Here is a 16030-nt window from a genome sequence, read left to right as displayed (position 1 = left end):
GAAGGGCTCTTACCATCTGTGCAGGAGTGCCCTGGGCTTCTTTCCTCCTTCTTCAAGAGTGAGAGAAGGGGCTTCCATGCTGTGGTTCCCTTACCAAGGGCAGCATTTAGGACCAAAGGTCTGGGGGTTTAAGTCTCATAACTATCACTGGAAGCTCTGGGAACATGAGCCAGGGACATCACTTCTCTGAGCCCCGTCTCTTCATTTGTCAGGCAGGACAGGAACAGTTCCTACCTCACAGGGCGGCCGAGGGATCAAGGCAATTTTCATGGGCAAAATGCTTGGCCCCTTGCCAGCCCCATAATGAACCCAGACTGTGGGTGCTATGTCCGGCGTCTTCTTCCTCAGTCCAGAGGCCTAAAGAACCTAGCCGGTGCCAGGCACAGAGCAGACACAGCTTGGACTTCTGACAATTTGTCTTTCCCAGCCTTTCCTACATTTCTCTAAACTGACCGGGGATGGAGTGTGGCCCACATCTCGCTGAGCTGGCAAATGGAGGGACAGAGACTCTAAGAGGCTTTCTCAAGGTCAGGGCTGAGGGAAGGGGTCCGGGCTGGGACAGCAAGCCTCCCTCAACCCCCAGTGTTCTCCAGACAACAGCAGATTTGTGTGGGGAGGGAAAGAAAATTCCTCCCAAAAACCCCTGCAGAGGGGGAGCCCCGGGGGCAGAGAAGTCAGCACAGGACCTGGGCGAGGCCCCAAGGACGACTAGAAAAGCGACCTGCTTTCAGGTTCAAGTTCTTGTGAGCAGCCCTGAGGGCCGCCCTGGCGCACTGCTCCAGGGCCAGCCAGGCAGGGGGATCAGGGGAGGGATCCTTACGTAGCACAGAGATGAAACTGCTCTTGTCAGCCAGGATCCACACCCCGAAACCCAGGATCACCGCACCCAGGATCTGGAAAGAGAAGGTGCAGTCAGTGGGGGCCTGTGGGGGCCCCTGCCCAGCTGCCCCTGCACCAGGCCAGGAGGACCTGAGGGTGGGGGGATGCACCACCTCCATCCTCAGGCCCCACACCCCAAGACCCAGCCATCCAGACAGCAAAGCCGTGTGTAGGAAGTCCTTTGTGCCTCCCATCTCACCTACCCCACCCCCATACATAGACCAAACTTATTAGCTTTGAGCGGGGCAGACTCCTCCCAGGGGTACCCCACAACTTTACCTCCTGGCCCTGTCCTGTGCTCACCCGCTCCACTCCAGGAGCCAAGCCCTAATAGGCACATTGCAATGCTGTTCCTCATCCCCAAGCGAGGACCTCACTCACCCTACCCTACCCTAGTCGGACCCCCTTAAAGACAACAGCGGCTGCTGATGACCCTACATTCTTCCCTAGTGTCTCCCAGCAGGCCACCTGTCCCCTCCTCCCTCCTTGCCAGGTGGGCCCTATTATCGTCCTCACGTTACAGATGGGGACACAGAGGCCCCGACCTTGCCAAGGGTCACCCATTCCGTCCTTCTGGGGCTTGCAGCCGGGTCTGACTACTACCCCAGGCCAGACAGTGGCTCACACTAGCTGCAGGATACTTGGACCCGTCCTGGGACGTCACCTGGAAAGCCAGTCTCTGGGGACAGGGAGGCTACCCAGGAGCCATTGAGGGGAAGGGTCTACCCTTGGGTGGGCGTGTCTCAGATGACGCAGCTTGCCGGGATGAAGGGGGACTTCATAGAACAGGGGAGTTTGGTTCCCAGATTCCTGAGGCCCTGCCCACCCCCAGCCTGCACCTCACGGCACAGCTGGCCAGTGGCCAGGCATTGGGCCCACAGTCTGCTCTGTGACCCTAGAGCCCTGCAGCAGAGCGCCTGACCTGCTCACCTCCTGCAAGGGCAGGACAGAAAATTCCCTCTGGACAAGCACAACCCCAAGGAGATCGAAATCCAGGACTGCCCAGCTAACCTCCTCAGCTCATCTCCAAGCACCCACGAAGGAAGTCCCCAGCAAGAACCCAGGGGACCTCTGCAGTTTTCCCAACCAGAGACTGCCATCTGGAGTGGCTGGACCAGCCGGGACATGATGGGCCAGCCAGGAAGAGGCCCAGTCAGGCGGCAAGCCAGAACTGGGGAGGCACATGGCCCCCTCTTTCTCTGTGAACCCAGACTGGAACTATGGGGCACCACCTTGCCCCCCCCCGCACTGCCCACAAACCGCCCCGGAGCTCCCCCGGAATCTCTGGACAGGGCTCTGCCAGGAGCCGGGACCCTCGCACCGGCGCCCTTCCCCTGGCATAGCAGAGCCTCAGTAGCTCCTGGATTTCTGTGAACCTCAGAAAAACTGATGAGGTAATTTTCTGGGGCGTCTGGGGCCAGGAGTTTGCAGGCAAGGATGTACACGTGTACATGTGAGCATACGCCAGCACACACGGCCGCCAGAGCAAACTTTCCAAACCACAAGTCTGATCACGTAACTGCTTCCCGATGTGCAGTAGAACAGAGAGCAGGATTCTTCCTGGAAGGCTGGCGCTGCAGGCACCCCAGAGCCCCACACTCCACCCCACTCCCCCACACTGGACTTCGACGCTTCTGCTGGAACTCCCCCCACTGCCATTGCCTCTAACCCCAGGGAGCTTCTGCAGACCATCCCAACAAGGTCAGCTGCCTTATAACCCGCTCTCCTGGGGGCCGTAACCTTCATGCCCAGCACCGTGCACAGCTGCCGGAACCCATCCCCTGCCCCGCACAGAGCCCCCAGAGCAGAAAGCACGACTCCCCTGTTGGTGAGTATCCGCCTGGCACCGGCAACCGGGGTCTGCATGCACAGAGTGGTCAAATACCCACTTGGTGGATGGGTGGTGAGTGAACAAGGAGACAAACCAACCAAGGTACACTGTCCCTGCTCCCCTATCCCTGCACCCTCCTGTGATTAGAGCTCCCCCTCGCCCTGCCCACCCCTCCCCATTTTCTGGTGGGCCATCTCCAGCCCCAGCACACAGGGAGTTAACACCGGACTCTAGCCAGCCCCCAAAGCTCTGGCCAGGGACCAGCTTTTCCAATCTCTGGCTCCACGGAGGAGAAGGGACCCCCTGGGCCAAAACCATCAACCCTGTTTCCTTTCTCCACAAAGTCTCCACCCCTCCCTCCCGCTGCATGCGGTGAGCTGGCTGTCTGGGCCTCTGGACTGCAAAGCCACCTCTCTCCAATCCCAGGGTCCCTGGGAACAGAAGCACGGCACTGTGACCCTCCTGTTCCCCAGTCCTGGCCAGCTGGCCCTGGAAGCCGGGTGGAGGCCCAGGAGCCAAGCACTTGCCAAGAAAGGCTTGGCTCTGGCTGTATGGCCACTGTTTTCTAGAGCCCTGGTCCAGCCAGGAGGGACCTGACTATCTGGCTGGCGAAGTCCAGGTGCCCTGCCCCCAGCAGAGCTTCCAGACCCGGCTGCAGTCCACAGAGGACGAGAGCAGCAGCAAGGCCTTGGCATGGTCCTCAAGGAGGGTACCAGGGCTAGAGCCAGAGTTGGACAGCGGCAGGGCAGGGGCACCTCAGCGGTCCATAGGAGTGCCGGGAACACACTCATGTCTGTGTGTTGGGGCAGAGTTAGAAGGGGGAATTGAGAATGATTATTTCCCAAACTGTCTACGACCCTATGTAACTTGCAACGTAGAACAGCTTTTCCCCAGGAATCCATGTCCACTGTAGAAAGTTTGGAAAAGGGGCAGGAAAGCATAAAGAATAAAATCCAAATTCTCAGGAATCCCAAAATGAACATTCAGAGGCACTTTATTCTCTCAAAAATATCCATGGATGTGTGCACTTTTTAAGAGTAAATCTGAATCATAATAAACATCCTATTTCTCAGCCTGATTTTCTAACAGTAGGGGGTAAACCGGCCACCCAGAGGAGATAGCCCCCAGCAGCACCCTGCACCCAGGAAGGCCTCTCAGGACTCTCCCCCCGCCCCGTCTCTCTCACACATACACACACACACTCATGCACACACACACACACATATGCAGACTCACACATGTATCACACGCTCTCCAGCCCCATCACGCACACATTCATGCACATACACATTCACACATGTGCACACACACCCTGCCCCATCACACACGCACACACATACATTCACGCACATGCATACTCATACATGCATCACACACTCCCCCTGCCCCATCACACACTCAAGCACCCACAGATACATTGACACATGTGCACACTCACACATGCATCACACGCTCCCCCTGCCCCATCACACACTCAAGCACCCACAGATACATTGACACATGTGCACACTCACACATGCATCACACACTCCCCCTGCCCCATCACACATACACTCATGCACACATATTCACACATGTGCACACTCACACATGCACCACTCTCCCCTTGCCCCATCACACACACACATTCACACGCATGCACACTTGCACACACATCACATTCTCCCCCCTCCCCCAACACGTACACACGCTTATGCACACACATACTTTCACACGTGCACTGACACACGCATCACACCCTTCCCCTGCCCCATCATGCACACACTCATACACATACACTCACTCACATACACAACCCCACATACACACACACACACACACACACACACTCCAAGCAAGAGGAGTCAGTGTCAGGCCTGAGAGGAAAATTGAGGTCCCAGGAAAACCAATTTCTGATGTGCACCGGCCTTACACATCTGGGCAGCCCTATGCTCAGGGACCTAAGGAGGGGCCTGCCAGGGTGGGTCTGGGGGCGGGGTATGTGTCCCCACTCTGGCCCCAAGGCTGCGGGTCTCTTGCACACCCTCTGGGGGGTGTGGGTACATCCCCCACAGTGCGCATGAGGGTGGGGGAGGGGTGGCAGCTGTAACAGCAAGATCTTCAGAGGGGGTGCAGGAGGGTTGGGGGCCGGCACAGAGAAGTCTCTGCTGATGAGTTAGGGGACACCTGGGGGGCTCTTTCCCACCCATGCCTACCTCCAACCCGGACCAGCCCAGCCCTCAGCGCCCCAGAAGAGGGGACAGCGGGGATGGGCATCCAGCATTCTGCCACAGAACCAGCTGGAATGCAGGCCATCTCCTGGCTGGCACCTCCCAGTTCCATTCACTGTGGTCTGTCCTCAGCTCCCACCCACCACCCCTGACCACCACCCTGCGGCCTGGAGTCTCTGGGGGGTCTGAGCCTGGGCAGCCCCAGGGGAGAGTCTCTGTGGGAGGCGGTGGGCTGGTGCAGGTCATACTTACGAAGAAGAGCAAGTTGAAGAGGAAGAGAAAGTATTTGGTGACTTTGATACAGGCTGACCCCATCCTGATGGTCCTGGAGCTCCCTGGCAGGAAGAAGAGAAGGCAGGTGGGTTAAGGCCAGGAGGGAAGGGGAACAAAGATGACAGGCACCCGGGACCCGCCGACCGCAGATCATCCCAGAGGGAGGGACTAACATGAGGTCCCATTTTACAGCACCCTGAGTCCCAGAGAGGTTAGATGACTGGCCCAAAGCCACACAGCCAGGCAGTATAGGCCTACAGGTCATCTCGGTTGCTTGATGTTTGACATCTGGGAGTCTGGACAGGCCCCTCGACTGAGCAGGGCCTGGAGGGAAATGACATAAGACCTTCTCGGGCTCTGGAAATACCCAGATGGATGCTGGTCAAAGCCAGGAGGCCAGGAAGTTAGCGGGTGACTGCTGGAGACCCATAGGGGAGACAGTGGCTTGTGGCACAGATCCGTAGCCCTCTCTGGGGCCAGGGGACCTGCTGGGGGAGGATGAGCATTCCAGCCTTTCAGAAAAGGGACCGAGAGCTCCCTCCACCATCTCTTCACAAAGGGCACAAGTGAGCATTGTCGAACATCCAATGAACAGAACATTCAACAGAGTTAACACAAATTTAAAAAAAAATTTTTCTCTCACCCCAGAAATAAAAACTGTCCTCATTTTAGTAGCTCTACTTGCAGCATGTGTGTTTCACAGATGGTTTTAAACAAAACTGGGCTCTTAGCGTATGGAGGGATCCGTAACCTGCTTTTTTCATTCGACAATACACTCTGCGTGTGCTGGTACAATGCCCCACAATGTCCCTTCACCTGCTGCGCAGGATTCCATCCTGTTGATCATTTCACATTTTGGAGAGTCAGCTTCCTCCAGAAAATTCAGGTATGGGCACATTTTACATATAATGTCTGAGGGTTCAGAAGCCCCATTAAGCCCATTCAGGAGCCCCCAAGGATCCCAGGGTTCAAGTCCCAGACACAGATTTGTCCCAAAGCATGTAGTCAGTACTCTACATTAGACACACGGCTGTTGCCCATTTTTCACTGTCCTCCTGGGTGACATACTCGTGCTTTTGAAACGGCGCAGATCTGGCTGGAGCACGCTGGTGTGTCTCTCCACACTGACGGACCCCAGGCCAGGGCAGGACTCAGGGAGGAAGAGGGAAGCTGGCTGCCCTCATCCCTTCCCCGAAGCCACACAATCCTGGAATGACAGCAGCCAGCTCTCGGGCCCTGTGGGGTGACAGGAGCCAGTGCGGGGCAGCTGGGGACGGGACAGCTGCATGGGACAGCTGCTCAGGCAGAGCGGGGCTTGGGGGCAGGGAAGTAGGCATCGGGCCCAGTCCTGTTCCCACAGGCCCTATGTCAGGGGGAGGGGGAGGGCAGGGCACAAAGCAGAGGGAAGGAGAGCTAATGGGTTGGTTTTACCCCTTCTTCCTCCTGCAAGGGTAGAAGGCAGGCCTAAGCCTTGTGAATCTCCCCACTCCATAAGGAAGTCCCCTCTGCCTTTTTCTGAAAGTAACCACCTTCTATTATCCTTGCCAGGAGGAGCTCAGCTTTGACTCCCTATACCTCCAGGGAGAGGAGAGAGGGCTGAAGGGGGGAGGGCTCACTAACTCCCAGGGGGTCCATTTCGGGGTTCTGACATCTCAAGTCGGGAGAATTTTCTCTAGCTGCCTTGCTGGGCGCCAGACTGGGGCACAACATGAAGCAACGCTGTCCAAAGAAGGAAAAGGCTGTCTGGGATGGTAGTGAGCACCCTGTCACGAGCGGCATGGAAGCAAAGTGTGAGTTAACACTTTCGGGATTCAAGTGCTACCTGGGGACGTTAGACTGAATGGCTCTTCCAGTCTACCAGGGTCCAAGGCTTGGGTCCAAGAAACGGAGGGACACCAGGGACTCTGGGAGCCAGGGAAGTCTGCCCTCGGTAAGTCCACCTGGGGCTGACCCCAGACCCAGGGTGGGGCAAACAAGGGCAATGCTGTGTCAGGAGATCCCGAACCCAGGCTGGCCTGAGGGAGCCCTGCAGCAAATGGTCCGCATAAAAAGGAGTGTTTCTGGTCTCCCCCAACACAGCTCTGGACAGACCACAGGCTCTGTGTACACTTGCACAGAGCAGAACAGCAGCAGAGGAGAGATCCTCTCACCGAGGGGGCACGTTTCTCATGCCTACCTGGACCGGCTTTCCTCGCTGGGTCTCCTCCCAGTAAGTGACACAGGAGGCCCCAAGGGGGTGACCCAGGCTGCACCCCAGTCTACACAAAGGTCACCCCTTTACTGGGAAGAACCTCACTGACTATACTCTAGGGGCATCCAAGGCCCTGATGGCGTGAGCTGGGTTCTTGTGCAACTGGAAAAATACGCAAGCGGTCTTTGGCAACCATTGCCTGCTTCTAGAAAGTACGGGAAGGAGTTTCTACAGGTTCCGCTCCCACATCCTCTGCTCAGGCTGGCCAGCCAGGGCCGCCTTGCAGGGTTGCGGGGGGGGGGGGGGGCTCAGAAATGGGCAGTTTGTGGACGAAAGTAGATTCGGTTGGGGCCCCTGAGGGAGGAGTAGCTGCTGGTGAACGGGAGGGACCCCAGGCAGCCACCAAAATCTGTCTGTCATCCCCTTCAATCCCCCCAGGCCCAGGAGGTGAAATAACTCATCCAAGCCACACAGCTCGCAAGCAGGGGTGGGCTCCAGAGCCCAAGGACTGTTCACTGGGAAATGCCTCCTGCCAGAGAGTGATCTTGACCATATAAAGGGATCTTCGGGGATGGCTGGGATTCCCTAGTGGGAAAGAAGAGGCAGAGGCTGCTGAGAGGTTATTCCTTGATGCTCCAAGACTCTGAGCAACCTCTCTGGTCTCGGGCACTCACACAAACTGTCCTAGACGTCGGGCAAAGCCCTTCAGTGTCCTACGAGCAAACTGAGGCACCGAGGGCTGAAGGAGCTCGCCCCAGGTCACCAGTAAGTACATGGACCAGCGAGGACAGAACCCAGGCTGCCTAGCTGCTCGGGCTCCCCGAGCCTCTCCAGGAGGCATCTGGGTGAGCTCCAATGCCAGAACGGGAGTCGAGGCAGCCCCATGCCTGGCAGACAGTCCAGCCAATCCGGGCAGGCCCAGAGGCCACCTGGGAACCACCCACAGGGGGAGAAGGTGCTGAGAACCAGAGCCTGGGGTGGCAGCTCCTGGGCATGTTGGCCAACATCCAAGGATTTACAGTCTCTCTTCCCTCCAAGTACAGATGTTTCCCCCTCAAAGCAACAAGGAGAAGACGATGGGCAGTTCCAAGAAGGCTGGGGGGTCAGCTCAGGCTGAGAACATGCCTGGGTGGCATCACGATGGGGTGTGGTGTCAACTTCAGGGACCCTACCCCCGTCCAAAGTTGGATTCAGATGGCCTGGGGGATCTGAGCCTGTCTTCTCATCCATGAGGTGGCAATAAGGGCTGGTGTAGGGCAGGGGTTGGCCAACGGGGTCTTTAAATCAAATCCAACCTGCCACCTACTTTTTGTACAACTTGTGAGCTAAAAACAGATTTTACATTTTTAAACAGTTGGAAAAAAAATATTTTTTAGCACAAGAAATTCACATTTTAATGGCCCTAATTGAAGTTGCACAGCCATGCTCCCCCCAGCTTAGGTCTTGTCCCTGGCTGCTCTGGCATTGAGGTGGCAGAGTGGACATCATGATAGAGGCCACTGGACCCACAAAGCCTGGAACATTTACTCCCTGGCCCGTTCTGGAATAAGTCTGCCAGCCTGCAGTGCAGGGGATCCAATGACGTACACCTGCACGTCTGTAAGAGGCAGCAAGGGTTAGGACCACCGTTAGCTTGAGATCTTGGGGGGTGAGTGATCTAGTGGCAAGAAGTGAATGTAAGGAATTGCAGTAGGGAGAGAGAAGACAAAGGACCCCCGGATAAGGGTCCAAACGCTGGCTCTGCCAGCACATGACAGGAAAGGGCCCTGAAGGTCTTTGATCCCCTCACCTGTAGAGTGACGGTCCTAACCGAACCCGCTGCTATGAACAGAGTAAGGTCAGTAGCTGGTACAGTCAGGGTGCAGTAGGCAGGGGGCGGGGCAGACCCTTCTCAGCACTTGTGGAACCAGTAAGGGCTGAGGGTTTCATCCGCAGACGAAATTAAACAAAAGGAAAGTCTCCCAACGTTATGCTTCTGGGTATACACTTTCTGTAAACACCAGAGGGTCAGCCCGTACTTTCCAGCAAGCTATATAGACCGCCAACAACACAAGGGAATGACACGCATGCATATCTGAGTGGAAAATTCCAGAGCAGCCACTGGCAGCCGTCTAAGCAGTAGGAAGGAGGTCCTGATTTTATGTTATACTTTACAGTAGGGAAATTGATAATTTCTAAGCAGCTACAATTTAAATTGACCAAATATATAATTTAACGCCAAATCAATTCGTACAATGAAATTTCTGCGCTGGTATTTTACTAACTCCTACTCATCCCTTGGGACTGACTTCAGAGATCACCTCCAGGAAGCCTCCTTTTCCAGCCAGCCTCATCCCCATCACCCTGGCCCTGCCCACAGGCATGCTGGTTAGCCACACTCCCTCTCTGCTTCCTTACAGTAGCTTTGGATACTGGATCAGTTCTCAGAACAGGCTAGGGCCTTGGGCTGCCTGGGTATGAATGTAATTCTCTCACCTCCTAGCTGTGTGATCTTGGACAAATGACTTACCCTCTCTGAGCTTCACCTTACTTATCTGTGAAAGGAGGAAAAGAAAACCTATTTGGAAGACCTGTCTGGAGATTAAATTAGATAATATGGATAAAATGCCTGGCATGTAGTAGGCTTTCAATAAATGGAGGTTACTATCCTCGTCCCTGATGCTGTACAGTAATTCTCTACTTAAATTGTCCCATCTTCCCTGTGAACCGTGATACTTCGAGAGGAAAGACTATGTATTATTTATGAGAACAAAGAAGGCTCCCAGCAACGTTGCCTAGTGAAAGATGGGATGGTTGGCTGGATGAAGCAATGGGTGGGGGGGGGGGGGGGGGGGATAACTGGATGGATGGAGGGAGGGAGGGAGGGGTGATGGACAGATAGATGGAGGAATGAGCAGAGGAATGAAGAGATAGAGGAATGGAGGGGTGGAGGGAGGCTGGAAGGAGGGATGGATGGACAGGAGAACAGAGAGATGGAGGGATGAAGGGAGGAGAGACTTCCACATAAAATACCAGGACTGTCATATGCTCGAGCCACCTGAAACGGGTCTGACACTCACAACTGAGCCCTTTCAGGCCTCTTCTGTCCTCATCCAAGGGGTGGGGGCGAGGGGCGTTCTGGGGCGTGAGCACCCCGAGCCAGCTCTAAGTGCCCAGACCCGCTGCCAAGGCTCCTTCACCTTTCCCGAAGCCTGAGTACAGGACGTGGGTCTGGGGAAGAGCTGGGACCTTCAAGAAAACCCCTTGTCTGCAGCGGGTGCCTGTGAATTCTCACCTGCAGGGTAGGAGGGTTGGTCTGTCCCTCCCCTGAGAATGGGGTAGGAGCCCTCCGGCCTGATCCTAGAACCCGCGCATGGGTTAACCCTGAGCCTGGGGTAAGGGAGCTACGTGAAGGCCTGGAATGTGCGGGCCCAGAGTAGGGAGATGCAGGCTCAGTCCCCTGCTCCGGCAGAACACAAGGGATGAGACCCAGCCCAGTGACCACCCTCCCCGGGCCAAGGACGGGCTGGGGCCAGAGCAGTGTTTTCAGGAGTGGTTCCTCAGAACAGAAGTCCTAGAAGACGCGCTGTTGAGGACAGGAGGGTTTGCGGTCACCTGCCCTGTGGAGGGCCACTTCTCCCCAAGAGCCACCTGCACATCAGGCCATTGACCTCTCCAAGATGCCGGGCAGCAAGCATGGCCGAGCTGAAGCCACTGTTCCCTTAACAGCCCTCAGCACTGCACGGAGCACCTCTTAGGAAAAGCCCAACCAGAGGCTCTCAAGGGTACCTGGGGGCCAGTACTAAGGAGTCTCAGTGCCGCAGGGTTTCCAGCGGGGGACAGGGACAGGTGGGGGATGGTCTTTCCCCTCCCCCTCCTGCCCCCCGGGCTGGCCCAGACCAGACATCTAGGAGAACCTGCTCACCCACGTCCCCTCTCCTTCCTCCCTCTCATCCCACAGCCCAAAAGTGTCTCCTCCAGTCCGGCACCTCACCCGGCCCAAATCTCACCTCCTTCCTGGCCCAGTACAGCTCCCTGCTGGTCACGGGTTCCCCTTCCATCCTCCCCAAGCCCTTATCCACACCGCAGGAAGAGGTTTGAAAGCTGTAAGCCAGACCTTGTCACTCCCCTACATACAATCCTGTAACCATGATATAGCCACACAAGTCCCTACAAAATCCAGGCTCTTCTGGAGCTGATGCAGCCCTGCCTGCATTGCCCTGCCCCTCCTCTGTCCCTGGCACACCCCCTGCTTCCCGTACGCACACTCATTCCCGAGGCCACACTTCTGTGTCGTGCCAGTATCCCAGGCCCTTGACCCGGCTCAGTGCCTCTGCCCTGGCGGTCCCCTCAGACCCATCCACTGGCTCGTCCCCTGCCCATGGGCCAAGTTCTCTCCTCCCAGGGACCTTCCCCGAATACCTGATCTACACAGCAGGCCCAGCCTCCAGCTGCACAGTAGAATCAAAGCCTACCAACACCCAGCTCCCATCCCTGCCCCGACCAAGTCATCCATCAGAATCTCGGGGGTAGTGGGGAGGTTCCCCTGTTGACTGTCAGAACAGCACCCTTGATGGGGGGCGGTGGGGGTCAGGGAGGCGTACCTGCCACATGGTCCACTCACTGCAGTTAGCTCACTGGTTCATGAGTGCCTCTAGAGCCCGGGTTGAACTTGACTCCATCGGGCAAGGGCTGTCTGTGTCTCATTCACCCTAGATCCCAGAGCCCAGAGCAGTGCCGAGCACATGCTCAGCACATGGTGTGTATTTGCAGAAAGAAGGACTGGGAAGGAGGTGTCTGGGGAGATCAGGAAGGAATTCTTAGAGGAGATGGAACAAACCAACTTTGATCCCGCAACTAGGGGTTTCTGGTCCTTAAAATGACCTTGCTGGTTTACAGGAAGGGGTGGCTGCTTACTCCCAAGAATGGATTTTGTTCTCCTCTGTGTCAGAAAAGCTGGTGGGAGCTGTGGGCCCTCTCCCTAGATGCAGACGGGCAGGCACATGCCTCCATTGGGTTGCAGGGGAATCACTAACCCTAGAATGCCAAGACGTCCCTACTTTTCCCACCCCAACTGCCTTCAAGTAGTGGTCCCCAATCTCAGCGATGTCAGAATTACCCTGGGAGTTATACAACTGCTCATGCCCAGGTCCCCCTCCCAGAGATCCTGAGTAAGTTGGTCTGGGGCACAGTCTAAGCATTGGGATCTTTTTAAAGTTTTCCAGCGGATTCTAATGTGTTGAGACCCACTGCCTTAGGCCTGGTCGTCAGCACGGCCTGGCCCCTCTGTTCCAAGGGGAAGGCAGGAGGGTTTGGGGTCCCCGGGCCCGGCTGGAGAGAATCTCACATGCAGCTCCCAGCACCTCTGCTCCAATCTCAGCTTCCCAGAGGCTCATGCCCTCCAGGGTTCTTTACTCCAGGAGCAATATCTACTCCGAAGACCTTCGAGATCACTGCATTTCTCAGAGGGGGTGGCGAGAGCAAGAGTCTGCAAGTCACACAGTACGATCAGGGCGGAACACACAGCGGAAGACTTGGCCATCCCCGGTGCACCTGCTGCCCTGCCCTGGCTCCCCGGGCCTTTCTTCTGCACAGAGACATACAAAAGAATCACACAGCAACCTTTCATTCCCACCCGCAGAGCTGCCCCATAACCCGGGGAGACACTGTGGAGCTGCCTTTCTCAGCAGATGAGGGAACTAACCACCCCACCCCCAACCAGCCCGCACAGGTATAAAGAGGAACCACGATCAGGATAGTGCGGAGTAGGGCTCAATCCACGCTGGGCCCCTTTGCCACTCCTCCCACTCTCCCTGCCCGAAGATGCCAAATCTGCCCCATCTTTACCAGCTGTGTGGCCTTGAGCAATCACTTCCTTACCGTGCCTCAGCTTCCCTACCTGTAAAATGGACTTACTAATGGATTACGGCAACATGCACATGAGCTTGTCTATGCAAAGTGCCTGGCACCCAGGAAGTGTCAAATATAAGCTTCCAATCATAAGAACAACAATTACTATCCAGAAGTTGTTGACTGCCTGACCAACAGTCTAAAGCCCTCGGGGACAGGGGGTGTTAATTTAGTCTCCTAACAAATGCCAGGCCTGGAGGCCTCCATGCCAGACAGTGATGACTGCCACTCCCTGGCAAGAGGGTAGGGGTTAAGCAGGGCAGGGATGGGCCAGAGAGTAAGGATTAAGCAGGGCGAGGCCTGGGCGGCCTAAGGAACAGGGCCTCTGCCCTGCACATGGGCAGAGCCTCTGTCTCTGGGCCTCTGGCTGTGCCCCAGGGGCCTGCCTGAGGCCTGGAGATCAAGCCGGTTTGGTGAGTTGACAACTGATCTCACCACGTGGGCTCAGTCTGCCTGCTCGGGCAGAAAGTAGAATGAGAAAGTCTGGCCCAAATGTTCTGCTCTGGAAGCCTGCCTATCTGGGGGCTCTGCATGGGCAAGCTCCTTCTTAGCTGCTCAGCTCTCCAGGTCTCTGGACTTTGTCCCAGTCATCCATAAAAAGAGGCTGGTCACAGGTGGCTGTGTTTGTTTTCACGTGTGACAGGTGATATGTTTCCTGAACCTTCAGCTAGCTCTGGGGGCTGGCTTTTTGACCTCATCATGATCTTATTTCCCATTCTCGTCTCTTACCTTTTGCTGCTGTTGTTTAAAACAGAAAAGAAAAAGTAAAAGGCAGTTTCTCTGGGTGACGGGAAGATCACGAGGCCATAGAATGGGCTTAGGCTCAAGTTTTCTTCAACACCTAGGTTTGAATCCCGGCTCCACTTCCTACTAGCTGTGTGACCTTGAACAAGGGAGTTACTGAATCTCTTTGAGCCCCCAAATCTCATCTCTTACACAGGGGCACCACCTCTGACAACCTGGGTCAGTAAACATTCACCCAGATCAGACTCTCCGAGGAATCGTAGGATTTTGAAGCCCCAAGTCCTGCTGTTTGTCTTACAAATGCAGAACCCGAGGCCCAGTAAGAAACACTCCTGCCACACGATCCCACGAGCCAGGGTGAGAGACTCTGGTTCTCCTGCAGACCTTACCTACTACCTGAAGTTGGGACTGACATCTGGCATTTGAGGGAAGATGGCCAGGGGTACCCAGGAACATAGGCAGCAGCCGACCCCCTCCTGGCCTGACTGTGGCAGAGGAATAACAAGACTTTATAGTTTGGAGCACACCATTTCCACTGTCTCTTATCTAATCTCTCTAACAACCCCCCAAGATACCGTTATCCCTATTTAACAGATAAAGAAACTGAGACTCAGAGGTTCAGTGACTTGCCTAAGGTCACACAGGTAAGTGGCTAAGCCCTGATTAAAATTCAGCTGGGACCTGAGACCAGAGCTCCCCCCACCCTCACCTACCGTCTAAGTGAAGGAGGGAGATGGCAGAGACAGCTCAGCCCACCCTTCTGCACTTTTGCCTGCCTGCCTGCTCCTCATCCTGCCCTAGCTCTGAGGCTGACTCTTGGCTTCACGTCAGGAAAGAAAAGATGAACCTCACCAATCCGGGCCAGTATGTTCTTCCATGGGGCCCTTCCTAGGAGGCTCTGCTCCAAAACCAAGCAACAGGCCTGGGAGGCCGTCGGCACGAAGAAGGGGCCACTCCTACAGAGGGTGCAGTGTCGGGAAGAGCCGGTACCTTGAGCTTTCCAGCCAAAGACTCAAACTAAGGCTGAGCCATAGCCTCAGACATCTCCCTCTCCATGGCCCCTTGCAGACCCTACTCCCTCCCAACGCCGGTTCTAGGGCTTACAAACTCCACAGCACCAAAAGGATGCTTTTGACATCACTGACTTCATCCCCATTTCTCCTTTGAAGGGACTGAGGCCCCACCCTTTTGGGGAAGGTATGTGCTAAGTATGTATGGTGGGGGCAGGGAGGGGACTGGTTAAAGCCATCCGTGTTTCACCTCGAGATACATGTAGAGAAGCCTATCTGTTTGTTTGGTACGGAGGTGGACAGACAGAATCCCACCTGGTCTACAGTGACCAGCCCAGGGCTCTCTCTGTCCCCAGGGGCTGAGAAGATAACCAACCATCCTAACGTGTTGGGCACATTCAGCATCTCAGTTGGGAAGCCCTAAGTTAGAGGAATATTTAGAACTGGCTAAGAGGCTGTCCAGGAGCCCCAGATTCCCCGGGCTTTAGCAGGAAGACCCTGATTCCCAGGTGGGCCCTCAGAATTTAGCCCCCTTCCCCAGTCCCCTCCCCAGCCCCACAGCAGGGGAAACAATGATGAACTGGGTCATTGTGCAGCCTTTGGATTGAGAGAGACCTAAATGCCAATCCCATTTCACAGAGCTGTGTGACTTTTGTCAAGTTGCCTACCCACTCCGAGCCTCAGCATCAAATGGGGATACGGAGGCTTGGCCAGGAAGAAGGTGGAATCAGCTTGCCATGCCCTTGGGGGCAGGCATACAGAGACACGAGACTGTGGGGGGAGGAGTTGGGCAAAACGATGACCCCACTCACAGGACGGGAGGTCCCTTAAGATGCAGGACACACACAGGTACCTACAAACTGTCCCTGGAAGGTTGCTGTCCCCAAGAACTTGAAACTGACGTTGGGCAGAGGGAGGACTGATGAATGGGAGCATTCATGGAAGTTTATGTAAATTTATGGAAGCATCCCCATACTAGCACGGCTTCACGAATCTGGCCTCA

General features: G+C 55.7%; 1 protein-coding gene across 1 annotated transcript in view; it reads right to left on the bottom strand.

Moving 5' to 3' along the window:
- The window catches only part of CD82 (CD82 molecule), a 49309-nt gene that overhangs the window by 17675 nt on the left and 15604 nt on the right, over positions 1-16030 (bottom strand). Inside the window, exons 2-3 of the mRNA XM_032840671.1 lie at positions 5173-5255; positions 821-893 (exon numbers count right to left, since the gene is read on the bottom strand). Coding sequence (XP_032696562.1) covers positions 821-893; positions 5173-5235 — 136 coding nt within the window. The 5' untranslated portion in view covers positions 5236-5255. The remainder of the gene's footprint in view (positions 1-820; positions 894-5172; positions 5256-16030) is intronic.

The sequence above is a fragment of the Lontra canadensis genome, unplaced genomic scaffold, assembly GCF_010015895.1.
Source record: "Lontra canadensis isolate GAN:19392208 unplaced genomic scaffold, GSC_riverotter_1.0 scaffold115, whole genome shotgun sequence".
Lineage (NCBI taxonomy): Eukaryota > Metazoa > Chordata > Mammalia > Carnivora > Mustelidae > Lontra > Lontra canadensis.
The sequence above is the reverse complement of the archived record's forward strand: the minus strand, read 5'-3'. Positions and strand labels throughout refer to the sequence as shown.